The sequence below is a fragment of the Suillus paluster genome, assembly GCF_016628075.1.
Source record: "Suillus paluster strain FC165 chromosome Unknown EDB91scaffold_39, whole genome shotgun sequence".
Classification (NCBI taxonomy): domain Eukaryota; kingdom Fungi; phylum Basidiomycota; class Agaricomycetes; order Boletales; family Suillaceae; genus Suillus; species Suillus paluster.
This window is the reverse complement of record NW_024537599.1, coordinates 233208-261035: the sequence shown is the minus strand read 5'-3', so window position 1 is coordinate 261035 and position 27828 is coordinate 233208. Positions and strand designations below refer to the sequence as shown.

General features: G+C 46.4%; 3 protein-coding genes across 3 annotated transcripts; 2 read left to right on the top strand and 1 right to left on the bottom strand.

Moving 5' to 3' along the window:
* Positions 1 to 2317: 2317 nt before the first annotated feature.
* On the bottom strand, positions 2318 to 5347 carry EDB91DRAFT_1238063 (uncharacterized protein; the record flags this gene model as incomplete). Its single annotated transcript, XM_041321665.1, has 12 exons — positions 2318 to 2529; positions 2577 to 3229; positions 3280 to 3418; positions 3466 to 3651; positions 3701 to 4095; positions 4149 to 4155; positions 4207 to 4297; positions 4351 to 4516; positions 4564 to 4652; positions 4713 to 5026; positions 5054 to 5129; positions 5183 to 5347. 12 exons carry the CDS (start codon positions 5345 to 5347, stop codon positions 2318 to 2320), a joined length of 2493 nt encoding a protein of 830 aa, XP_041175639.1.
* Positions 5348 to 6253: 906 nt separating this feature from the next.
* Positions 6254 to 7049, top strand: EDB91DRAFT_1083410 (uncharacterized protein; the record flags this gene model as incomplete). The annotated part of the gene is made up of 5 exons (XM_041315623.1): positions 6254 to 6341; positions 6396 to 6476; positions 6540 to 6578; positions 6633 to 6864; positions 6920 to 7049. 5 exons carry the CDS (start codon positions 6254 to 6256, stop codon positions 7047 to 7049), a joined length of 570 nt encoding a protein of 189 aa, XP_041175638.1.
* Positions 7050 to 9412: 2363 nt separating this feature from the next.
* EDB91DRAFT_1250077 (uncharacterized protein) lies at positions 9413 to 11595 on the top strand (the record flags this gene model as incomplete). Its single annotated transcript, XM_041323187.1, has 8 exons — positions 9413 to 9649; positions 9699 to 9830; positions 9874 to 10088; positions 10140 to 10161; positions 10213 to 10252; positions 10306 to 10428; positions 10484 to 10743; positions 10798 to 11595. The coding sequence occupies 8 exons, from the start codon at positions 9413 to 9415 to the stop codon at positions 11593 to 11595; spliced, it is 1827 nt and encodes a 608-aa protein (XP_041175637.1).
* Positions 11596 to 27828: the final 16233 nt, after the last annotated feature.

Below are 27828 nucleotides of genomic sequence, written 5' to 3'. Positions count from 1 at the left end.
CTGGTAAGGCTTGGGAATTATATGGGATATGGGCCTACAGTGGGGATGTTCCCCACACTGCAAAACAAGTTCTGGGTCTGGTTTGTGATGTGTTAAATGCTTGCTGCCTAGGAGATTGTTGTTAGTATTGGTACATCAAGTACAGCTTACTAATAGTCACATGACTCGGAGGAGTAGATACAGCCGTTTGGACCGTTTGCAAAGGCACGTGAGTTTGGGTGTCATGTGAGACATTGAAAGTTTTCACCAAGTACATACTTAGTACTTACTGCACGAATGGGACATAGACTCTGTCATTTGAATGTAGCTTCCCATTTCTTTCACAGTGACTCAGCATATGCACTTAACCTATGTACTTATTTATACTTTCGGCCATATGCAACTATACCCTGTGTATTGCTTGAACATATTTTGGACAGTCCTGGAAAAGCAAAGTGCAATGGCAGACTGGATTTATTCTATATAGTGCTTGTGTAATGACTGCGCTTAACCGCACGTACCACGTCCCTTTGATTTGTTTGTCTTTCTTTTGACCTTTGACTTTACCCCTCAAATATGTGCTTATATTCAATATCTGTCTGTCATTGTGATACTGATATATATCTCTTATTTATTCAATCTGAGTAACTTAGCTACTCCTTATCTCATTATATTACTCCCTGTTTATCCTGAGTCTCATATAGCCCTAGCTGCACTTACTTATATACAAGTTGGAGTACTAGAGTTACCTTAGTGTTTTCTGGACCCCCAAATCCCAGACTTTTATCCTGTCATTCAACCAAAAGCATTCTTCTCTCTGTGTCGTTGCCTTTGAGCTTTGCACGCTAAATAGCCAATGCCACATCTTTTTTGACATACAGAAGTCTATCCTAGAACTTAACAACTGTTACGACTAGGATAGTTCTTCTTCAGCATTCCAATAAAGGATGATCAAGGCTGAAGTGTATCGTGAGTTCTAAGATCAATGGTTCTGGCTAGTCAAGTGTCAAGGGCTCACTAGATCAAGTATCCAGGCTAGTCTGCTGGAAGGCAGCTAGATCAGTGAACTTGAAGTATCAGGAGAGAACCTAGTAGATTCAAGTTAAGAAATACAAGTATAGGAAACATGATATATATATGTAACAAGAAGGTAGTTTAGGGCTGGTCTGTAGGTGGATGACCCTATCAAGAAAGGTAAGCGAGAATAGGAAGACAGTATCGGCCAATCAGAAAAGGAGATGAGAAATGGTGCAATGTTGAATCGGCCAATCAGGGAACAGTATGAGTAAGCATATAGGTAAGTGTTCACGTGTTGGACGTGTTGATAAGCAGTTATGGGACTCAATGAGTAAGTAAAGAAAGAAAGAGAAAAGAAAATATAGTGCCATTGTAACATTACCCCCTTCGTATCGTTGAAGTCACTGACTGCAACCTAGTCAAGCCTTGCATCATTGAGGTAGATGGGGTCTACATCGATGTCATTGTAGGAGAGTAAGTCCTCCTCTTGCACCACGTCCTCTTGTGCTTCCCACTCAGCTAGATGGGTGTAGAACCCTTCAGTGTTGCTAGTCATCCCCCTGGATGCGCTGATGGTTTCTCCTCGTAGAGAAGGATAATATGGAGAAAGGTGTCCTGCAGAGAGTGTCCTGCAGACCCTACACCTGTAAGATGGGCAGTTTTTGTGACAGTGCCAAAGTTCCTTGCATATGCGGCAAATGATGTTGTAAAAGGGAGGACTAGGGGTCTCTTCCTTAGGAATGGGAGTCGGTGATGGTGGGGTCACACAACACCCTGGGGTGATGATGCATTAAGTCTTATAATTGTAAGATACTTGTAATGCATGAGCGACTACAATTGTAAGCCTGAATCATGCATTAATTCATTACAGTTGTAAGATAGTTGCCCCTAAGACACACCTACCCTGTCTCTGCCTGCCCTGTCTCCGGCATCCAAATTCCAGTTCACATGGTACCTTTGCTGTCAAGCACAGTGACCAGAAGTGTGTTCCTGACCAGAAGCATGTTCCCCCCAGGAATCAGATTGGTTCACATGGTACCTTCGCTGTGAAGCACGCTGACCAGAAGGGTGTCCAGATCCAATCTAAGGTACCACGAAGCATTACATACACACCACACACATACTTCGGGGATGCAAAATAGACATATATTGGCAATAATGTACACAGGCACATAAGCAACTACACCTCGGGTGGAGGTGGCGCCGAGAGACTAGGGAGGTCAGCAGCATGGTCTGCGCTAGAATGAACCACGTTCGACAAGGCTATGGTGTTGGGAGAGAGAAAGGGAGACCATAAAGTCTGGAAATGATTGGTGAACACTCAGCAAATGTTTGCCTGCTTGGCAGCATAAGCTCGTATACCCTCGAGACACCCTGTATCCTCCTCCACGCACCGATGCCCCTGCTTATCCCACCAGCTGGCCTGCCACCAAAAAAATTGAAGGACACGACACATTTCTTCATGGAGCAATTCGACCTCCTCAGCCCAGCACATCACACAAGCTCGCACTTTGCACCATTCTACCCTCATGCCTGATCTAGTGTTAGTTTAGGCTGTGACCACCAACATTGCCACTCACCGTCTTCATCTGTACCATCTCCACCACTATCTATGCCACTCATCCTCCAAATCCAGGTCAGTTTTCGTCTCCCCTGCCCAGGAATGATAGCTGGATCAATAAGCGGTCGTATATCGTCGGGCTCCAGTGGCTGAAGTCCTCCTTGCCACCCCACTTTTCCAAGCTCTCCTGCCAGGACATTCAGCGCGTCCCATGAAGCATGGTACCTTGCCGTACAGGCTGCTTGTCTTCCAGTAACATGTTCCAAGGCATTTTGAGCCCTTGTGTTCGCACCCTGCCCATGGACCCAGTCCTTCTTGTACGTCAAGAGTGATGAGCGTATCCGCAGACATTGCCTGAGTTCTTCCAGCACGTCATGTGCCTGAGCCAGGCGTAGTTCCCATTCGTAGAGTCGCAGGCGGTCGTGGCATGGACGATTGCCGATAGCAGAAGGGAGAAAAAGCCTCAAGTCCTCCGCATTATCGATCCCTAAATCAGAGGATGGTGATATTGAAGTAGAGAGTGTGCCATGCATGATAGGCATGTATAGCACTTGCGTGATCCGCCATGACTCGATTTTGCGATGTAAAGTGTTCCTCTGACATTGCAGGGTTCCTTTCTGGGTATCTGTGATGTGGTTACCCAGACCCTTCATGAACCTAGCGACATGCCGTCTGTGTCATGATCAGCATCATAATACAGAGAAGAAAACAACCGAACTTACTGCTCTTCTTCTAAATCCAGACCCAATCCTATGAAGACACTCGGTGAGACCTCTGGGTGCAGTGATACATCTGCCCCCCTTTCCAGCTCCTTTGCCTCCAGTTGCACTAGTTTCAGGCATGCACCAGCCTGCGTGATCGCTATGACAAATCAGCTCCTTTTCCCTCAGTCAACTTTTCAGACGGACCTATTGATTTAGCCTCAAATGGATTTGGCACACACATGTCATTGGGATTATCCTCCCACCTTTCTACCTCTGCCGTCCAGGCTACGCGATGTTCTTTGGTAATGGCAGCATCGAGTTCTTCGAAGGCCACATGGAAGGCCACCTTCTCCTGCATTGCTTCTTTCATCTTCCATAGCAAGCTCGCCCCTGAAATGCACACTTAGAGCTGCTGCTTTGGGGGATGATTATTAATTACCTAAGTTGACGACCTTCTTCCAATTCCAGTCTCCGAAATGATCGTCCAACGTGTCCCATCGACAGCCTGGACCCATCTCTTTCATACTAGAAGCCACTGGGTTGATGTTCGACCATCTTCGCTCTGGAGCCTCGCCATCAGTGAGCCCAACCCAATGAGACCAGTTGAAAGAGAACATTGTCTGGCATTTTGCGATGTGCGCAGGAAGATGGAATTTGGGTACGAAAAAGCGAACAGTTTTGATTGGGTGATCAAGCTGATAATCCTCTGGAAGTGTTACCATCCTGGCCCACAGATTTTTGTGCCACTGGCACGCGATATCATATGACACATTAAGAACTTCGAGAGAGTGGTGACGTAAGGTTGAAAAGAACAGAAAATCCATATTAATATATCTGGAATTGGCAAATCAATGAAGTAGGTCCACGCACATCCAAGCGGTATGTACCTCTCGCCTTCCTGCAAGTCCCCAACGCCGTTCGGAAGCTTCATATTATGTCAGGCACAGTTGATGGTTCCAAGTCCCGTGGCTGCTAGTCCCTTTGATGACTTCGATTCTGCCATGTTCACTGCATTATGACTAGCGCACGTGCTTTTCTGTGTTACATCTATCAATACAAGCTTAAGATAAAACAAAACACGATACATACCTCTTGGGCTTCCATGCCGTGATTGGTAAGATGTGTCTTGTATGTGGTCTCGTCGACAAAGTATCCCCACCCACAGGACAAACTTGGATCCACAGTATCCTTTGAGACTATCTGCCTCTTCAGGCGAAAGTTTGCGTCGATTGCAAGAAAGAGGCCATATAACCATCTGGAGATGCATGAGAAGCCGTTATTATCAATCAATGAAGTGTGTACCTTTTTCCTTTTGGAGCAAGTTGCCAAGCATGAGGAAGATTCCTCCCGGGCTGAGGGCACGCCGGGCATAAAACCGCACATTCACCCTGCTATGTGGCAATGATGCCTGAAGGATTGTGTCCGTGGCCAGCTCACTTCAGCATCTTCACATGCCAAAATTCACGCGCCATGCGCATGAACGCCTCATACCGATCCTTGCGCTTCAGAAGGCCTGTATTGTCCATGAGACGAACTAAAGAATGGTAAAATTCGTATGAGGAAACTTTCAACTCAAATGACAAGATGTGGAACTGCCGGAGCATGCCAAATGTCACTGCAGTTCTTGGGTCACTGGTTGTCACAGGGAACCAACCAACACGTAACAGTTGTTGGGTGTGAGTTTGTGCTCTGTCGCACCCACAAAAATCCACAGCCATAGGGTGGATGCCAAGGGTGTCGATGAGGACAAAATCGTTGTTGAACGCTCAGTTGGGAAGCAGGCATGATTCACCAATCTTATGACCAAGTTGCATGCGAAGCCCCAGATCTTTAAGAGTCACATTTTGGAAGCACTCGTCGTTCCACTTCTGTAGGATTCCAATGAGGCATGTACAGCATCCCAATCAGACATGCCACTTACCTCTACACGATGCATCGGTGAATGTGCGTGAGTACGAACAACACACATCTGACATGATAATCCGGGCACAAAACAATCCTTACAGTGGTATACACCAACAGTGATCCCGCAGGTGTCACAGAAGGTCGACGAGACACCATCACCTCTTCTGTCGTGGCGAAGCATCTCAAGAAGGAATAATTCCCGATGATCAATCCAATTAAGGAGAGGATGGTCCTGGAGAAGGTCAGCAAATGGTAAGCGAGTGGAAACCAAACCATCCACATACACCAGCTGTGCACTTGCACTTATTTGGAGATCCTACTTCCACTTCAGGTGAAGAATCCTCATCCATTGCCGCATAGTAATCACCATTCCCGTCGTCACTGATGTCATCACTAAGAATAATGTCTGCAGAATGTGCATTGGTGAAAGAAAATGCCTCCGAGGACCTGATGACATCTTGACGAGATGCAGCTAGACCACCGTGCGGTTGTGAGGTAAATTTGACCTACTCGTGAGTAATCGGCAGACTTGATGAAGGAGCAATAATGTATTCGTTGAAACACAACCTATTGCGTCCACAACCACTGCCGCGGCCAAGTCCAGTGTCATGTTGTCCGCGCACACGACCCCAACCCCAACCATGACCCCAGCTGCTATGACCACGATTGTTGAGTTCACGCCAAGACCAAGGCAACATCATGGCCTGGATCACAGTTGTTTCATAAGCTATGAAATTCATGATCAATCCCGCATCATGCATTGAGCAGATATACAATACCTGGTGGGTCACTGCTGGTGATGCCTCCACTAGAGCTCGACATTGCATGGTCTGAATCGCCTGATGAGTCCAGACTTATGGGAGTGAGTGAGGATGTGCTTCGGGATCCTCCCAATCCTTATGTATCGGCTTCTTGTTGTGTGAGAACCCTTCTGTGAAGCCCACGGCGGAGTTTGCCAATGTTCGCCGACGTGAGTGATATAAGATATGTTGATTGAAACCTTTTCCCATCATCGAGCAACCACATCTTTAGCTATCTTCAGTCACTGAGCGTTGTTATTACATCGAGCTCCATCTGTTTGTCCAAAATGAAGGTCTTTCCCACGATGGTTAAGGAACAAACCTTCAGTTTGTCCGAACTGGTCACAGTGGTGGAGCTTTTGCGCGATCAACTATGTAAGTCAGTGTAATAACACTGGTTTGTCGTTGCACTCAAATCATCATTTTCAGTTCTCACACATGCCCATGCTGAGGCTGGTGTTAACCTCCCTGACTATGTGGAGGAAGCGCTAGCAGTAGGCTACTGCCCAGGTTGCGTTCTTCGTTCTCATAGGCAAATTTGTTACGTCTGTCGCACTCAAATTCCCCCGGCAGTTTCCCTTAGCAACAGTCCAGACCTACCTGAAGGAGGAGGTAAGTTTTCGCTTCATGTACAAAGCTATACCAGATCCTGATCGAACACACCAGATGAGGCTCAGAGTGTCACAGACACAAGTTCCTTGACCAGCGTGGCTACTATAGGCAATGTTGCACCTCCTGCAGCAGCTGGTGTTGCAGCTACCAATGCTGCGCCACCCCCAGTCACCATTGCTGCTGCTACATCTCTCACCACCACTGCTCCACATCACGGGAGTACTTCTGCTTCGGCCCGCTGGTACATCATTACTGTTGGACGTGAGACCGGTGTATTTCAAGGCTGGTACATATCCTCCTTCTCATCTAGACCTAGACATCTCAATTCAATGTTCTTCCAGGCATAATGTCCATTCACATGTAGTAGGCGTTCCTGGAGCTTGTTTTGGACGGTACACCTCTCGTGCTAGTGCAGATGAGGCATATGCCCAGGCGCTGCAAGATGGCACTGTGCAGGAGTTGCCACTCTGATGGTTGCTGCTGCTAGCAAATGAATGTGATACCTAGTGTATATACGAAATATGTACTTGTCGCCCGCGTGTTTCTTATCTGTACTTGCTGCCCGTGTGTTTCTTGCTTGCAATCATGATATCATTTCTTGAACACATTTTGTTTCCTGGGAGGTTGAAGTAGCTTGCTACTGCGTCGGACGACAGCTCACAGTCAGGAATATTGGTTGTGTACCGTGTCGGAACAGTCAGGATTCAGGAATATTTACTATGAGTGTCACGGCGGGCAGTTATTATTGGCATCAGACAAAGATTCAATGTCAAGTTGCGCTTCGGACGGTTCAAGGTCAGGAATATTATGAGTATGAGGGCAGACAGTCTTGTTGCACCAGTCACAATGTCAACACTGACAGTAACTGTGGAAGGTCGACGTAGCTATATGACCTTAATAGCTAGCAAGCTTATGGTGAATTCAGTTTTGAAGTGTACCAACGGTTAATTTCCCAAACCATTAATCTCCCAATGGCATTATTCTCCCAAACACATTCAACACTACCACTTAACACTCTCGAAACAACACTTATAATACCAGTTAACTCCTACTGCTCCACTCGACACCAATGGGGGGTCGTCCATTCAAATACAAGGATGACACTGAGAGGGCCCAAGCAGCACGTGAATCCCACAGAAAATACTATCAAATGTAGGTGACTCGTCAATTCAATGTATGCTCATAGTGAGACACTGGTCTCTAGGAACAAGAAGGCTATCTGCGAAAAGAATAGCAGATATCGTGCAAATCGGACGACAGGCAATGCCCAGTGCACTACCACCTCTCTAGAAACTGCGACAACGAAGCTCTGCCCTACCTCTTGCCCTACCTCTAAGACAAGCCCCTTTCAGATCATTATTGCACCGGAATCAAAGCAAACCACCGGAATACGCAGGCCAGGTCACTCAAAAACTCAACCGTCACATGTGTAAGATGTTCTTACAATTATGAACTAAGTTTTACTAATTTATGGCCGTTGTCGTTCAACACTGCAAAGCCAGCAGTTCAATTGTGCCCAGGCTGCACTACTGGACTGTACTGATGTACCAGCGCAACAATTCTGCAAAGAACTTTGCGACCAGCTCTTATGCAGTGTCAAGACATGGGAAACTGCCATCTGCAAGCTTCTCGAGGTCCTCACACATCTTGAAGAGGTTCAGGTTGGTCTGCAGGCACTGGAAGCAAGTGTGCTCGAAGAGATGGGCATGACAAGATTTTTCAAGGAGGTCTGTGCAATTTCTAAGCAGTGCAAAAAGATTATAGCTGCAGTTGAGGAACTGTGGTGCTACGGAACATCAGGGATGTCCGACCTTGCTGACAGGCGCAGGCAGGGGGACTTACTGTATGAGACTCTGTGATGTGCTACTATAATCATCGATAAATGTTGACCGAGGACTTATGGACTTTGAGAGATTGTAAGCACACATATCTGCCAGGTCCTTGTAAATTGTAATGCATTAACTTTATCGTAGTTATTATAGAGAATAAGTTGCATTCTTACACTCTTCCACCCTTCCCACTCAATGTCTCAAAAACTCGAAGCACAGTACCTGTCTCCAGCTCAATGCGCATTTTTTGCTGAACTATATGACGGATTCAACAAGATTCCCATTAGCGACTATGACAAGTTCTTGGAGTCTGTTTATGAGGTATGGTTCGCTCGATGGCCTGAGTGCGATGTCTACCTTTCCTACTGCGGCGTCTACCCAGGTGGGGATACCACAACAATTAGCAGCTTGGGGGAAGCTATCATCCAGGCATGGATTCCAAAACGCCGAGAGGTAAAGTTCTATTTGCTTCTATTCTACTTCAACCTTTGATCACCCTTGGTTTGCAGTTGATTAAGAACTATTTTTTCAGGAGAAAGGCAGCTCGCTTGTGCAATGACTTTGACACCGCCAGATGTATTAGAGTTTACTTGGATATGCATGCCATGCATACCATCCAGTAAGTGTTAAATGTTCAGCACATACCAGAAGACTGGACTTAAAGAACCCGCAGACAGCTGAATACACCCGCGGGTTGTATGTTGTACAGAGAACTCTAAGATAGATATATTGAGGTTCTTTGTAGCATAGATAGATGTTCATGTTCACATCGAGATTCTCCGTTTGCAGCGAAGTTGGATACCAAGTAATGCATTAGCATCTGGTATATACTCATGACATCGAGATCCTCCATTTGACAGTGACTAAGTAATACATGGTATGTTCCGTGTCTCCGTTTGACAGCAAAGTTGCATATCAAGTAATGCATTATATGTTCTGCGTCTTGGTGTGCTATACTCGTACTCAAACCCCCCTTGCCTACGTGTTCGCGCAGTACTCAACACAATGGCTCCACCGACATGGGCTACAGATGAGCAAGATGTCATCCTGATGTCAATGTTAGCTGAATATTGCACTTACATGCTGACAAAAAATTACACGGAGTTCTGGCCCAAAATCAACAAGAATTTTTTTGCCCAATGGCCAGTCCATAAAATATACTATCCTGATGTTGATGACGAGGACGAGCTGACCGAGGAGCAAAAGGAGGTGTATAAGACACCATTAAAAAAACGAAAAGAAGTACATGTTCACTTACATTATTGAAACATTTGCTTACTGTCAATCACAGCAAATCATGCGCTGGTATCAGTGGAAGACAAACCCTGCACATCTTGCATGTTCAGGTGGTTCGAAAGGAGTGCTTGCCATGGAAAAAACACTCGCAGGAGGCACATCCATGCATGCACCAAAGGAAGTCGAGGTTTACTCACAGATGTACTATGCTGACCACATCAAGCAGTCAGCCTGACAACGCAATTGCAGAGGGGGGAATTACCTTGTGTGGCTCTAAGCTCCGCATGCGTCATGAGATCACGGCAGAGAAATACGAGGCGGAGTCAATTGCTGTGAAAGAGAAGGTTAAGAAGGAGCACCGAAAGTTGAAAAAGAAGTTCAAGAAAGCCCGCAAGGTCGCCCAAGCTAAGGTGAGGGAAGAGGTAGACGACGATACCAAGATTAAGTACGTACTTTTACTTTGAGCATTTCTTCAGCAAGATTCACTGTTATGCAGGGCAATCCATGACCTTCCAGTGGTGTTAGATCGTATCTTCTGACACCTGAGCCACATGACTGGCGGATGGAAGTTCTCCGTCCTCATGGGTGGCCGCGATCCAGAAGTTGGGGGTAATATATGATTCTTCAAGTATGTGCCAAGTTATCTATCTATAATCAATCAGTAATTAAATCATCCAACAGTTATCACCTTGGTGAATGCGCTGCTGGTGGCCAGTTTGCAGACTCGTATGTCATGTACAGTGAGGTTCTTAAGGCATTTGCGAATTTTGTGGACAGTACTATCAGTAAGTGATTGGCATGGGGAATTGTGTGCTTACTGATGTTAAACTTGATGTTTAGAGCACGAGGACTCTCTCCCAGCTACCAACCACTACCACGACAGAGAGAGAGAGATCGAATGTGATGATAACAACTCAGATGATGAGGGTTCAGATAGTGAGGCGGATGAGGTTCGCAGTGGTGAAAGTACCGCTGCGGCAAAAGTACCAGGGGGAAATATTGGTCTTGGAAGCTCAAGGGAGTGGGGCACGCTTTATCAGTTGACTGCGAATGAGTGTAATGCATCACCATCACAAACACAGTTCAACTTACTCGCTCAGGTGGGCTCAAGGTTAATGCATTACATTCACGAGTTTAATGGAACTACACTACAGGACTTAAGCTCACATACGCATGACTTGGACTTTCTCGCTTCTACTGAGCCGTTCGACTATGAGGCTGCAATATCCTCTTTTCTGGAGACATCTGTTGGGGCCAGCATGGATTCAGAGGGCGGCACTGACTTACATCTGCCTTTTCTGCCTCCTGTGGGGCGTGAAGTTCCAATCCCTCCATTTGTCTGGCCTACGCCTCCTACTCCCCTTGCTTTTCAGTTAGACCCAGCGCTCCATGGGCCTCAGCCTCCTGTGTCCATCGAAGCTCCTGCTCATACTCTCTCTGCAGCACCTGCTCATACTCTCTCTGCAGCGCCTGCTCATACTCTCTCTGCAATGCCTGCTCCCCCTACATTGCAGCCAGCACCTGCGACGCCCAGGCCTCCTGCTCCCTCTACTTTTGAGCCAGAGTCATTGATCCCCGCACCTCAGGCATCTCAGTCAGCACCTGCATCTGAGTCTCGTGCTCCCTCTGTGTCTGCTCCCTCTGTGTCTGCTCCCTCTGCATCTGAGCCAACACCAGCACTTTCTGTATTGGCACCTGAGCCTCTTCTGGTCTTAGTGTCTCAGCCCAATACTTGCCATATTGAAGAAGAACAGCCTGGTGCTCGGCGTACTGGTAGGGCACGCCGATCAGTCCCTTTCAATCGCCGTGAATTGGACAATGTCATTGGTGATACTCCTCGGCGGTCTGGTCAAGTAGGCGGAGGCGCAAATGCTACATCAATAACACAGGGCTCAAAACGCGGCAGCAAACGCAATGCTGAGAACACTGGTAACACATCTAATAAAAAGTGAGTGTTGTTGAATTTTTGTCATTTTCCATCATTGAGTTCTCATTCAGAAAATCTAAGGTTGCATGATTGTGAGTGCCGTCCATCTTACTGTTGGTTGTACATATTGCCTAACATCTTGATTCTTCGTGGCATGCATACTTCAATTAGCAGTACCGCACTGTGCCATCTGTCTTACTGTTAGCCGTACATATTGCTTAAAATCTCGAATCTGTTTCAATCTAATCTATTGGTTGTGCTCAACTACATGTGAACAAGAATTGCCGGACCTTGTTAAGCTATGACAATGTATACTTTGAAGTTTGTTGCTACAAGTTTGGACTTCAACGAAATTTTGGACGCTCAGGAAATGCCGCTGTCGAAGTTTGACAAAATTTGGGACACTCGGGAAATGCCATTGTCGAACTTTGTCGCTCAACGGTTGAATGAAGTGTTCAGAAGTGTGGGGTATGTATGCGCTATCCCCAACCAACACAGCTGTTACAGGGACCCTCAGACCCCTATCGTCTCCACCAAACATCGCCGTTACAACCGCGTCACAACATGTGACAGATGACATCACCGGCACGTGACTAAACTGCAGAGCACAGCATGACAGCTGTTGGAGCAAGACAGCTCTGGAACCGACCTAGACCGGGATCAATAGAAGCCGCACGCTTCTCCCTTATCACCCCTACCGATACACCGGTACTGACTATCGTTTATCCTATCGCTTATCATGACAGATAGCATTATCTGACTTGGACACCTACCACTGTGCCGGTACTATACCCTGGACCCTTACCATTGAGCCGGTGCTCTTATCTCTGAGTCCTTATGACTCACATAGACGCTTACCTAGTTGGGACACTTTCTGGCTACCCAAGCCTACCCTGAACTCATAGGATGATACCTATATATACCACTGTAGTTAGACCATGTATTTCTCTAACTTGATCTTCACTTGTGATATACGACTCTAGCTTCTTCTTTGAACCTTTAGTCAGTCATTCTGGATGGACAGCCTCCATTCAGTCTTCCATTGTCCTGGTGCTCCATGAAGCGGACATGGGATTGACCCTATCAAGTGCACTGTTGGAAAGCCGGGCTTTCCCATAACAACAGCCACGCAGCACGAAGGCAAACCAACTTCTCTATAAAGGTAGCCAGGTACAGGAAGGCCCACTACCAGCCTACCACCCACATTTAAAGGGTCCGAGGGTAAGGGCTCGTAAGGTACCCACTCACTTTTAATGGCCAAGGTAGGTAACCTGATTTTTAATGACCAGGGAAGCTGGATTAGGCAACCGGAAGCGCCCCCGCTGGGCAATAGCGCTAATGCATCACTCCTGTAAGGTACCCACCCGATTTTTAATGGCCGGGGAAGCTGGATTAGGCAACCGGAAGCGCCCCCGCTGGGCAATAGTGCTAATGCATCACTCCTGTAAGGTACCCACCCGATTTTTAATGGCTGGGGAAGCTGAATTAGGCAACCAGAAGCGCCCCCGCTGGGCAATAGTGCTAATGCATCACTTAGAGTGCTAATGCATTACTGATGCATTGGGATCCTCGAAGATTCACCAAGGATTCTCGATGAGCAGTAGTAACTGTTGATGCATTACAAGTGTCTTACAGCTGTAATCCCTTAATGCATCAAAATGACACTATGGGCTGGGGGTCAGTGGGAGAACTGCAGGGTTTGTTGGAGGAGGGGTACAAATTTCTGGCCATGAGCAACGATCTTTATAATATCGGGGAGCCCAATGGTCATGATGGTTGTTTGTTTGGTAGGGCATTTTCGTCCAGTGCTCATTTTGGCGGCTTTATGAGGGGATGGTTCCTCTATAGGGGATGGAGTGGTAGGTGGTAAGACTGGGAGGATATGAGGGGAAGGTGGCATGTTTGTAGTGGTGGCAAGGTGTTCGGCGACAGTGTGGATTGCGACTGCTACATCGTCTCTGAAAGTCTTAGGGAAGAGAATCTGAATGGTGTTCCTAATCTTTCGATTGAGGTAGTGAAGGTGAGTAGCAGTGTCAACACTGGCAATATTGGGGATGATGTCTTCTTCTATGGAATGGGTATCATGGAACATGGAAAGGAGGTACATAGAGATATGGTCATTTCTGTTGATGAAGATCTTCTCAAGTTCAAGAGCATGTTGGCAGTTAAGGAGGGTGGCATCAAAGAGGGCTTGACGTTCTTGTTGTTCAAAGAGTTCATAGTTTTTGAGATTGCGACGGGAAGAGGTGGAAGAGGAGCTGGATGAAGTGGACATGGTGCTTTAGTGGTCTTCTGGGATGAGGATTTGAGAGAGTTTGAGTCACTTCTTATAGGTTTTCAGGATTTCAGGGGCATTTTCTAAGGCATCTTCCAGAAGCCACATGTTGTCTGCGGATGAGTAACCTTTCCATGACACGAGGTAGTGGCATCTCCCTTTTTGTCCTTTGCGAGCCAGGATAGTGTCCACTTTGTATTCTTCTTCGCCGTTAATTACGTCAGGTGGTGGTTCAGGGAAGTTCGGACCATGGATTTCGGTTTCCCAATAGGATGATAACTCAGAAGCATGGAACGTGGGGTGAACCTTCCATTGTTCTAGAAGACGGAGTTTGAAAGTGATAGGGGAAAGGATGGCAGTGATCGGGAAGGGGCCATATTGCTTTGGAGCCAGCTTCTTTAATGGAAGGTGAGTCGTGAGGTGTGTGGCAGAGAGCCAAACCTTATCCCCAATTTTCCAGGGTTCATACTTCTTTCCATGAGAGTGTTCTGCCATTCGCTGTCTGACGATGTTATGGCATGTGAGGGCTTCTTCTTGGATCTTTTGCAGATAAGTGATTTGTTCTTCTGATGCAGGGATGTTGGTTGGAGGGAAGGCATAAGGAATTCCTCAGGGTTCATATCCCATCATGAGGAAGAAAGGGGAAGCATTGCGTGCATCATTTTTTCGGTGATTATGAATGAATTCTGCCATGGGAAGGTGCTTTACCCAGTCAGTGGGTGCTGAGCGACAATAGATGCAAAGGTAAGTTTCAAGTTCTTGGTTTAGTCGTTCAGTCTGTCCATCAGTCTGGGGATGATAGGCATTAGAAAGGGCTACTTCATAGTCAAGGAGTCTTCCAAGCTCTTTGGAGAACTTCAATGTGAATTGTGGGCCACAATCGGAGATGAGTTTGTCATGTAGGCCAAATTGGAGAAAGACTTTCTTGAAGAAAAGTTGGGCAACTCCTTCAGAAGTGATGGTTTTTTTGCAAGGAGCAAGAATTACCCCCTTCATAAGACCATGGTCTACCACGACCATGATGGAATCAAAATCATAGGAAACAGGGAGGTCCATGATGAGATCCACAGAGATCTGGGAAAATGGTTGCATGGCAGAGGATGGAATCGGTGTCAGGGGTGGTGTAGTCGGGTGGGTATTGGATTTCATCTGCTGGCATATAGCACAGCCCTCTACATATTTTCGGATAAAGGAGCCCATCTGAGGCCACCAGTAATCGTGTTTGATGAGTTCTTCAGTTTTGAAGTGACCCGGGTGACCTGCAGTGGGGTAATCATGGTGAAGAGAAAGGACATGGGAGTGGAGATGAGGAGGTACGTAAGCGCAGTTCTTGTATCGTAATATGTTATCGGTAAAAGACCAATCAGAAAGGGAGGAAGTCATAGGAGGAAGGCAGAGGCCATCTAGAGCCTTGCTGGCAGCTAATATGATCGGATCAGAGATAGGATCAGGCGAACAGAGGGCATTTTCAAAATCAGTATCTAAAAGGCGAACAAAAAGAGAATGGGGAAGAAGAGTGATATCTGTGTTATCAAGAGAATCAGGAAGGTGATCTGGTCATCATGAAAGAGCATCTGGGGTGGCTAGTTTGCTCCCAGGGACATGGTGAAATTCTAGGTCAAATTTGGAAAGTGTCAGTTGCCATCTGGCTTGTCTACGGGTAAGTTTCTGAGAAGAATGGAAATAAAGGAGATTCTTGTGATCGGTGAAAAGAATAACAGGGTGTGGGTTCCCTTTGAGGTAGTGGTGCCAGTTCTTCAGGGCGCGGATGATGGCAAGGAGCTCTCTGTCGTAGATCTGGTAGTTTCGTTCTGCAGGATTGAAGGATTGGGAAAGATACCCACATGGGTGGTATACTCTGTTTTCATCGGTTTGGAGAAGTACTGCGCCAGTAGCGACAAGGGAAACATCAGTGGCCAAGGCGAATTGCCGAGTTGGATCAGGGTTTCAAAGAACAGGTGTAGAAAGGAAGCATTCTTTGAGTTTGTTGAAGGCATCATTGCAGGAAGATGCCCATTCGAACATGGAGGTCTTCTGTGTCAGGTCTACAAGGGGTCTCACAATGTCGGAGTAGTGGGAGATGAAGTGACAGTAGAAGTTACAGAAGCTGAGGAATGATTGGACATCCTTCACATTCTCCAGCACAGGCCATTCTTCAATCCCTTTTAGTTTGGCAGGGTCCATCACTATCTGTCCTGGACAAATGATCATTCCAAGATAGTCAACTTCTTGTACATCAAAAAGGCACTTCTCTGGTTTTAGGAAGAGTTTCTCATTCCTTAGGATTTCCAGGATCCTATGGGTTCGCTTCTGATGTTCTTCAAGGGAATCTGAGAAGATAAGGATGTCGTCCATATAGATTACCAACCATCCTTCATTGAGTTCTTGTTGGAAGGTGCGATTCATGTATGCTTGGAATGTGGCTGGGGAGTTGCAAAGTCTGAAGAACATTACATTTGGTTCATAGAGACCAAACTCTGTTGTGAATGCAGCTTTCCAACGATCTTCTGGGTGAATCAGGATGTTGTTGTATCTGGAGCGAATGTCCATCTTGGTGAAGTACTTCGCATTTCGAAGTTTGGCAATAAGCGGGGGAATTAAAGGGAGAGGGTAGGCATTTTGTATTGTCCATTCATTGATGTATTGATAATCTTGGCAAGGTCGGAGGGATCCGTCTTTCTTTCCCATGAAGAAGAAACCGCTGGCTTGGGGATATTTTGATTCGGTGATAAATTCTTTCTGGATGTGCTCGTCTAGAAACACCTTGACTGCTTCTCATTCTTTTTCTATTGTTACTTTCTTGGATGGTTTCTTGGCGGGTTCAGGGGTTTTCTTGGCATCTTGTTGCTTCTTGAGGGATCGTTCTATCTTTCTGGAGCGAGGTGTTGCAGGGATGGAAATAGTCTGCTTGGTCCAATCAATGTCAGGGTTAATAGCTCGTAACCAGGGTATTCCAAGGAGAATCTTATCCCTTCGTCCAAGTTTGGTTACATTGAACTTTCCTATCATGGTTCATTGATCAATCTTGAGTCCAAGGACACAGTAGAAGGAGACTGGTCCATCAGAAGAGTAAGATACATTGGTGGTCCTGATCTGGAATGGTTTGGAGAGTCGTTTGATGGGGATGTTGTGTTCCTTGATGAAGTCCCAACTGATGAATGTTCCTGATGCTCCACAGTCTATGACGACAGTTGTTTTGATGGTTTGTGCATGTTCTGTGAGGATCAGGGTAGCTGGTACCTGAAATTCTTTTCTTTCTCTTACAGTTCGTACAAGGCGTAAATCAATGGAAGGTACTGACGTCGAAACAGTCCTTCCTTCTAAAAATCCATTCAGCAGGTGGCTTCCTCTTCTTCTTCTTCTTCTTCTTCTTCTTTTTCTTCTTCTTCTTCTTCAGGTTCTTCATGCCTTACTGGTACTTTCCCATTGTTTCTTTTATCATCTCCTCAGGGGTGGAAGTTAGGGTCATTGGCATGATGTCCTGTCTTGGCACAGCGGAAGCATTTCCCTGTTCTCATATACTCTTTTCTGTCAGCTTCAGATAAGCAATCTACTTCCATGGCATTTGGATCCCTAGAGGGCGTGTATCGGCTGGGACCGAAGTTCTTCTTCTTCTGGTAGGTGTTTCCATTGCGGGCACTAATTGCATTGAAGTGGAGCCAGGCATTGTCGAGGGTGACACATTTTTTGACAAACTTGTCATATTCTTCAGGGATTACTCCAGTGTTGTAGAGCTTCTTGATGAGTCCTGGGTGGGCTCCATCAATGAAGAATTGAATCTTGGGAGTGTCTTCAGTGATCCCTGCACAAGTTGTATATTGGTAAAAGTTAGCAATATACTCGGCCAGATCATTCCCTTGTTTCAAAGCCCTAAGCTTGTTAAGTGCATCAGCAACTGCAGCAGTGGGTTCAAAGACTTTTTTGAAGTCTTTCAGGAAATCGGCCCATTTCCCATATCCAATCTGTTGTCCAGATGTGTTGGTGTGGGTCGGATCTTGGGCTTTCTCTAGGAAACTCTTTGCCCACGTAGAGGCTACTCCTTCAGTCATGAGAGATAGTGCAAAGATGATCTTCTTCTTGTCATCATTGTAGATCTTGTCATTGGAGAATGCTGCTAGGGCGGGTGAGATTGAAGATGGACTCTGAGGTTGGACAACTGGTGAGGATGGTACAGTCTGAGGGGTTCTTGATCCTTCTGATGTTGAGGATTCTTCTGATTCATTCTTGCTTATCCAATTACTGTGAGAAGGTTTGTTCTGTTGATGCCTCGAAATATTGGGCTACTCTGTTCTGGGGTTCAAGGGGTTCAGCGTTACTTGGAAGTAAGGCAACTAGAGGTAACTTGAATCTTTTGTTACAACTAGGATAGTTCTTCTTCAGTGTTCCAATAAAGGATGATCAAGGCTGAAGTGTATCGTGAGTTCTAAGATCAATGGTTCTGGCTAGTCAAGTGTCAAGGGCTCACTAGATCAAGTATCCAGGCTAGTCTGCTGGAAGGCAGCTAGATCAGTGAACTCGAAGTATCAGGAGAGAACCTAGTAGATTCAAGTTAAGGAATACAAGTACAGGAAACGTGATATATATATGTAACAAGAAGGTAGTTTAGGGCCGGTCTGTAGGTGGATGACCCTATCAAGAAAGGTAAGCGAGAATAGGAAGACAGTATCGGCCAATCAGAAAAGGAGATGAGAAATGGTGCAATGTTGAATCGGCCAATCAGGGAACAGTATGAGTAATCATCTGTGTAAGCATAATGAGTAAGCATATAGGTAAGTGTTCATGTGTTGGACATGTTGATAAGCAGTTATGGGACTCAATGAGTAAGTAAAGAAAGAAAGAGAAAAGAAAATATAGCGCCATTGTAACAACAACCTTATCTGCTGATACCTCGTCGACCCTAGAAGTAACAGTTAGGCCCACCACTACGAACCAATTGACGATATCACACACCATGTCCGCTCAATACAACCTTTGATCAAAATGCTCGGTTCTAACCAGCGTTGATACCATTCCCAGAGCTCTGAGTGAGTCTCCTTTAAAAACAATCCAAACTAATGATACCCCCCTCGTCAGCAGAGAGATCCCCATCTCGAGCTGATGAGACCATCCACAAGCCCATCTGCTCATACAGCAATGTGGCAGGGATGAGGCCTGAATCGCCCCAGCCTGGTGCTGGATCACATTTGGCTAGCATCCCTAGTGCTATGGCTAATACCCATTATGATACCCAACTGTTGGAAGAGACCGTTAATAAAATTATTAGAATGCTAGAGAGCCCCCTTGAGAGCATGAGTGAATTGACTGACGAGTTGGATGACGGAGTGCCCTGGATGATGATAGAGCGCCATCGCAGAAAGACCAAGAAGGTGGCACATCATCAATATGAAAAGGAACAGTCCCGAAAGACTGACTGAGTAAGGAAGGACGAGACTAGGCCTACTGAAGCAGTGAAACAGCACCACCCCAACCAGAGGAACACTGAGGCAGACAAACACCAAAACGGGAAACATCATCCCTTCAAGAAGGACCGTCCAAGTGAAAGGCGTGGACCCACGAAACTGGGGAAACATAGATATCAATGAGTCCAAGATGGACCTAGAAGCCCAGGAAAAGGCTTTGAAAGCATGGGCAGCTGCCTGCGATCGGTCCCGGAAGGAACCACAGGAACCTGATCTTGAGGAATCCAACCAAGGGTCTGTGAGACCCCCCAAGACTGAAATTGAATGAGCGGTTTGGGCCGTGGAGAAGCACGTAGCCCTGAAATTTGAGAAACAGGTCAATCAGCTGCAAAGTGAGATCAGGAAGAAGGACTTGATCCTAGCCAAGATGGTGGACTTACCCACCAGGAAGAAGACCAACAAGGCCACTAGAAACCCAGTGGAAAAACTCATCAATAAGGCGGTGAACAGGGAGGGAAAGAGAAGAGCCACCTGGGCTTCACCAGCAGCGCTGGACTCCATGGCCCAGATAGCTCCAAGAAGCCACTTGGGCCGGGTGTTTGAGCAAATTGAACCTGAAAAGAAATATAGAGGATCAGAGCCTTCGGACGATGAGTCGTCTGTTTCATCATTGTCCCTGTCCGAGAGCTCAACTGACTCCTCAGACGAGACATCAGATAGCCCCTCTTCAGATAGCTTGGAGAGTGAACCCCATGCTCAAAAGAGGAAGGCGTCCAAGAGAAAGCGCGATTGCTCTAAGAAACTGAGGTCAGATAAAAAATCGGACAGGGGGAGGGTGACACTAAGACCCATCCCACCCGCTGAATATGATGGATCAGTAGATTCCTGGGTGTTCCATCAATTTATCACCGAAGGAACCACCTACATGCAAGATGGAAATGTCGCCAGAAAGCGATGAGTGTTTGTGCTATCGCACTACCTCAAAGGGAAGGCTCATGACTTCTACATGAGGCAAGTGTCAGATAAACCAGATAAATGGAGACTGAGGGAATTCTTTACTGAATTGTTCAATTATTGCTTTCCTCTGGACTTCCATTTGAAGCAGAGGAAGAAATTATACCGTTGCTATCAGGGCAACAAATGAGTAAGAGACTACCTATCCGAGTTAAACGAATTATGGATGATGATTGGGAACATACCAGACCGTGAAAAGGTGGTGAAGTTCTGGTTTGGATTAAGTCCAATAATCCAGAATGAACTGTACAAAATGCAGCTCAACCCGGATGTATCATCATTGAGAAAAGTGCAACACACCACTGAAATAATTGAACTTGCCAACTCAGCAACCACGGACCCAAGAAACTGTGAGGAAGGCCCCCGCGGCACCAGGAAGCCAGGAAAAGATAAGCATGAAGGACAACCCAAGTCCTCAGAGGCTTAGAAAAACACTACGTCAGGCCCACCCCAGTGTGGGTACAACAAGTGCAGTAGCGAGAATCCAATCTACTACACAGTTGGGTCTTTGCTGCCTGCTGCCTCGCTTGGAAACAAGCATGTTTGACCCTTAAGGGGATTGCTACTGGGGAAAATACTAGTCCCTGTCTAAAGCGACCCTATAGGATGAAAGATCCGCAAAAGCGGATGAAATGGATAGGATGCGAAATGTACAGATTCGTCGGGTGGAGTGGATGATACTTGTGGATCAGATGGGATGCAAATCAAAGTCGAAGGAAGTTCATTAAAAGTTGGATGGATAGTGGGCATAAGTCAAAGCAATCTTTTTGTAAGGTGCAGGAAAAGTGGGAGGAAGTTATATGAAGTAAGTATTTTTCGGAAACCTCCATGCTTATAGGGTACAGTATTTTCAAGGAACATAGAGATATAGGTAGCGAGTCTAGACCATGCCATAAGCTATCCGAAAAATACTGGAGTGTGAGAGGATATGTCTGTGTTCAGTCAGTAACAAGAAAGTGCATGTGAGTACGTACCAATGAGGTAGAATGGACGTGGACAGGACAGATGCAGCGGATGCATGAGCTATAGGGGGAGATCTGAAGGTATCCGCATGTCATCCGAAAAGTGGATGTGTATCGGATGGAATGGATAGGTGTCGGATGGACGCCTGATGCATCGGAAAAGTGGTGGATACAAGCCTAGTGTAGGGATACTCCCTACACCAGGCAAACAATCAGCGCAAGGATCGACCAAGTCAGCCTTTCAACAACAAAAGGCAGGACGCACCGCGAGAAGAGAAGCTCAGCAAGGATGAGCACAATAAATTGATGTCTGAAGGGCGTTGTTTTATCTGCTGAGAAGCAGGGCACATGTTCCATCAGTGCCCTAAGAGAACCAATGTACTGTCAGCTAGACAGGATAGGCCTCCTGGGGTACTCAGCTATGCCGTCCTTGTTGACACAAACACTACCAAGTGATTACGCCAGTTAGCTGACAGTACTGAGACAATCAACACCCTCACCATTTGGAGCATGTGTGTGTCCTATGGAAAAGGTGAGGAAGAACGTCCCGACGAGACCTGGAACATTGAGGACGTACCTCTGGGGGATCCCATATCACAATGAGCAGAGCAGTTGCTAGTGATACACACCCCATATCCTGGGGATGACCAAAGTAGAACAGAAACCCTGTCGGGTCAGCAATTTTGGGTTTACCAGACATTGGACACTCACCATGTGATTGTCGATCAGGCTCGCAGGAATGAGGAGGATGTCTTAGTCCCATCCTCTCTGCTATGGCAACCCGCATTTTTTATCAGTGACTGGCACACTACCCAACTAGCACAATGGTTTGACTTACCAAAACAATATATATGGTTGATGCATCGGCAAAGCCGCATAGGTGACCCAATGTTGATGCATCTGTGCAAGATTCTAAATAATGAGCCTAACTTACCTGGTTGCAGCTCCCCCAGTCGCTTTCATTGTAAGTGAACAACATACAAGGATGATATCACCTTTGAAATCCGGGACTGTGACTTGACATTCAGTATATGGGCCAACAATGTCTATCTTAACAACCCTAAGCTAAATGTCACCCACTGGTACACCAAACAATTAATGAAAGCTTACCATCAGTTAAGTAACACACTATTTGAAAGGGAAATCAATTGGGAGAACAACCATTTCAGGCTGCTCGATGACAGACTGATAAGCTCATTGAACTGTGCGCTTGAGGAAGTTGTACAGCAGCTGTTTGTGATCTCGGAAGTGCGATTCACTGAAATGCAAGATTATTTTCAGTTAGTAGAACTCAATGGGCAGCAAGTGGCCCCAGGCACATACCCTGTGATCCAGTGGAATGCAGCAGTGATGCAAGACTTCAAGTGTCTCATTCCAAAACCTGTAGTCATAGTGGTGCATATAAACGGGCGACCCGCCCGTGCACTTGTCGACACAGGATCCTTGGCAGACTTCATGTCCTTGACCCTGGCGGAATAATTGCGCATTAAGAAAATTGCACTAGAGGAACCCCTTACCATTCAATTGGCGGTACAAGGGTCGCATTCCAAAGTAAATTTTGGCACAAAGGTGTGACTGGAGTATCAGAAGATCAATGAGGATCGCTTCTTTGATATTATCAACTTACAAAACTACGACCTCATCCTTGGCACACCGTTTTTGTTCCAGCACCAGGTAATGGTGGGATTCAACCCGTCCCAGGTCGTTGTTGGAAGCATTCCAGCCTTACCGATCAAAGGCGAGCAGGTTTCCGTATTGGAATCACGGGCCGCAGAGGCCTATGAGGAGAACCTGGAGCAGGCACGTCAGCAGCTATACCAATGGGATAAGCCATTATGCACTAAAGCAAGCGAAACAGGCTTACCTCCGCTCAGGGCAATCACACCATCCTGCTCATTAACAGAGAGCAGGTCTACAAATGGAGACCATCACACTGTCCTGAACCACTGCGACCCCAGTGGGGGGAGAAGCGGAAAGCGTACTTAGCCATGGGGCACTGGTGGATGACCAGCACCAGGAATCCAGTGCCTATGCTGTTTATCCATAAACCAGGGACGGATAAACTACGAACAGTAGTAGATTTACATGAGCACAACAAAAATACGCGAAAACTGTCCTCACCCTTACCTGATATTGATGGTATCCTGCGCCACATTGCCCGCAAGCGCTACTGATCAATTATTAATGGCCAGGATGCATACAAACAAATCCGAATCATACCCGAGCATGTTGAACGATCAGCAGTCACTACCCCTGATGGGAACCTCATTAGTACAGTCCTGCAACAGGGGGATTGCAATGCCCTGGCAACCTATCAGACACTAATGAATCACCTGTTTGGTGAGTTTATAGGCTGCTGGATGGACGTATACCTGGATGACATTATCATCTATTTGGACACCCTGGAGGAAAACATGCAGCATGTCAGGACTGTGTTACGCATTCTCAAGCGTGAAAAGCTTTACCTGAGTGAGGGGAAGCTGCAGTTCCTATGTAAGAATCTCAAGATCCTCAGATGGGTTGACAATGACAATGGGATCCGCATGGATCCTGCAAAGGTTGACAAAATCCTGGCCTGGAAGACTCCAGTTAATCGGGATGCTTTGCAAAGCTTCCTGGGCACTGTGGGTTTCCTAGCTGATGATATTTACAATGTTAGAGTCCTGATGAACACTTTATTGGAGATTACAGGGGATACAGTACCTTTTTGGTGGGAATACACTCAGCAACACGCATTTGACGAAGTCAAATGGTATGTCGCAAATTGCGCAGAACATTCCCGGGTAACTCTGCAATATGGCCCGCAAGCTGATCCCATCTGGCTGATGTCTGACGCCAGTGGGAAGGGCATCGCCTGTGTGATCACCCAAGGCGTTGACTGGAAAACTGCTAAAGTGGCAGCTTTCTATAGTGCTAAGTTAAGTCCCACACAGCAGAACTATCCTGTTCATGAGCAGGAGATGCAGTGGGGATGGAAGGCATGTTGCATCATCGCAATATCTTACAGGGTGCACAATTCATTCATCTGGCTGACAGACCACAAGGGGCTGGTCCATCTGTTGGCCCAGCGCGACTTCTCCAGCAGGCAAGCTCGCTGGTTGGAAAAACTGGGGGATTTCGACTTTGAGATCTGTTATGTGCCCAGGATTGAGAATGTCCTACCTGACACCCTGTCCTGGATGTATTTGTTTGATCCTCCGGGGACTGTGCATGCCCCCAGTGAGTTTACTGTATCAATGCCTGTGTTGGTTGGTACTAAGGCACTGGCAGTATCCCCAGGGTTGGCTGTGCATTGCAGTACGCGGCTTGCAGCTAAGGAACCACGCACCTATGGTCATAAACAGATGGCTTGAGTCCCTCACGATGGTGGTTTGTTGGAATCAATGACAACACCATCAATTGGTTCGTCTATTGAGAACGTATTATTGGATGCACCTTTGGCTCCCCAAGCACTTGGCTCCCCTTCTGTGCCTAAACCTCCTTTACGCAGCAGGAAACTAGTGGCGGCCACTGTGACTGGGCGGCCTGAGATGGCTGCGGAATTTGCCAAGCGGATGGCTGGTCATTTCGTCCTTTGAGGCCCCAAGGAATGAAAGGAGGGGGAGGAAGCAGGGCAAGCACCTGCAAATCACCCCACAAGAAAGGAACTTGAGGAGCCACAAGTTTCATTCCTGGAAGTATACCCAGATGAGGATGAACTAATTATTGGAATCAAGAATCAGTATGACAAAGATCCCATATGGGCTGCTAAATCCATTGGAAGTACCCTCGAGACCTTGGGAGTCCATTGGAATAGACTTTATCAGGCCTTTGCCTCTATCTAAGGACAGAAACAGTGAATATGATGCTATCACCGTGATAATAGACCGACTTACTTCAATGGTCCATTTGGTACCAAGCTGAGTCAATTACAAGGCTCATGAAGTCGCTGAGTTAGTGTTCGCAGAAGTATACAAACACCATGGATTGCCTAGATCGATAATCAGCAATTGAGACGTGCTATTCACAAGCGCTTTCTGGACTAACCTTAATAGCCTGCTAGGGGTGAACCAGCAGATGTCCAGCACTTACCATCCAGAATTGGATGGGGCCACAGAATGAACAAATCAGACAGTGATGCAGATGCTGCATGCTTGCATATCACCCCGGCAGACCAATTGGGTTTCGAGGCTCCCTGCAATAGAATTTGCCATCAACCTCACCAGCTCTGAGTCGACCCTGATCTCACCATTTGAAGCTAACATGGCCAAACACCTCATGCAATGGTCTGGAATAACCCCACCAAAGATGAGTATCCAAGTGTGAGAGTATATGCCCAGAAGATGAAGCAGACACTAATTGCAGTGCATGACTCTATACTGGAGGCACGAGTCAAGCAAACTCGTAATGCTAATAGGTGCCAGCTATCTCCTTTTAAAGAAGGAGACCTGGTGTACGTGTCGACAAAGAACATGTTCTTACCCAAGGGACTTGCACATAAGTTCATCCCGAAATACATTGGACCCTACCAGTTGACTCGTGATTATGGCAATAACTCTTTCAAAATGGACTTGCCTAGCTGCCTGCGGCAATGAGGAATACACCCGGTCTTTCACTCTTCATTACTTTGGATACATGTGCCAAATGACAACCGACTGTTCCCAGGTCAAGCAGATGCCCAAGTCCTCAACTTTGGTGAAGAACAAGAGCCCAAATTGGCTGTAGACAAGATATTATCTCATTTGGGCACTGGGGAGAATGCTACTTTCCAAATACAGTGGTGCACTGGCGACATTACTTGGTTGCCATTTGAACAAGTGTCACATCTTGATGCACTAGCTGAGTACCTTGATTTGCTGGGTATATCTGACGTTGGCAACTTGACAGATGGGCTAAGAACGTCTCCTCACAATGACCACCAATCGTTTATTGGGTGTGTCACCCTTGGAGAAACAATGACCATAAAGTCATTGCCCGGTTCTACTTTTCCCTCAAGATCTGCATCACCCACACCCCACTCACCATTATCACTCTGTTCAGTCGGCATACCTCTAGATGAGACCGTCGCCCTTGTTTATTTCAAGGCTCATGGCTGGGACTTCATCATCCACAGCCTGGATGCTACCTTTGCCCCCTGCTTTGTGTCTCACAAGCAGCTCAGAGCCTACATTGGCTATAGTGACACTCTGCGCAACCGATCTGTTGCACAATGTCCCCACTATCCCATCAGATACGACCATTTCATTGATGCATTCAACAGTGAGCCCAGTCTAGAATCCAAGGCCTCCTATCTGGACGAGGCCATGGGGCAGGTTGTGTCTGAGGGGACCACCGTTCAGATGTCTGACCTTGTTGATGATGAAGAACAAACTGTTTCCTTGACCGCTGATCAAATGGATCAGGTCAACAAGATGCTTTGGCATACCACCAGCTCCACAGTTGTCCAATGCAAGCAAATCACCAAATGGCAGCAGCAGAGGTCAAGATGCAGAACTACAAGAAGAAGAATGAGCGCAAGCTCTTTAAAAAGGGGTTAGGGAAAGCAACTATTCCTGCACTCATGGCTCCTAGCGCATCCACTTCGAGAACTGCCATCGCCACCCCTGCTGCTTCTACTACTCAAGTGCCTGGCCTAACCACTCCACTTGAGATGCCGATTGACTCGCAGAATGACTACCTGTTACAATGGCGCTATATTTTCTTTTCTCTTTCTTTCTTTACTTACTCATCAAGTCTCGTGACTGCTTATCAACACGTCCAACACGTGAACGCTTACCTATATGCTTACTCATTATGCTTACGCAGATGATTACTCATACTGTTCCCTGATTGGTCAATCTAACATCGTACCATTTCTCATCTCCTTTTCTGATTGGTTGATATTGTCTTCCTATTCTCACTTACCTTTCTTGACAGGGTCATCTACCTACAGACCAGCCCTAAACTACCTTCTTGTTACATATATATATCACGTTTCCTGTACTTGTATTCCTTAACTTGAATCTACTAGGTTCTCTCCTGATACTTTGAGTTCACCGATCTAGCTGCCTCCTAAGCAGACTAGCCTGAATACTTGATCTAGCGAGCCCTTGACACTTGACTAGCCTGAACCTTTGATCTTAGAACTCGTGATACACTTCAGCCTTGATCATCCTTTATTGGAATGTTGAAGAAGAACTATCCTAGTCGTAACACTACCCCATCAATGAAGCAATGAACAACCAATTCACTTAAGGATGTTGAACGAGAAGAGAGAGAGAGCTGGGTCCTCTCTGGAGGGGGAGATGTAACAACTGCGCTTAACCACACATACCACGTCCCTTTGATTTGTTTGTCTTTCTTTTGACCTTTAACTTTACCCCTCAAATATGTGCTTATATTCAATATCTGTCTGTCATTGTGATACTGATATATATCTCTTATTTATTCAATCTGAGTAACTTAGCTACTCCTTATCTCATTAGATTACTCCCTGTTTATCCCAAGTCTCATATAGCCCTAGCTGCACTTACTTATATACGAGTTGGAGTACTAGAGTTACCTTAGTGTTTTCTGGACCCCCGAATCCCAGACTTTTACCCTGTCATTCGACCAAAAGCATTCTTCTCTCTGTGTCGTTGCCTTTGAGC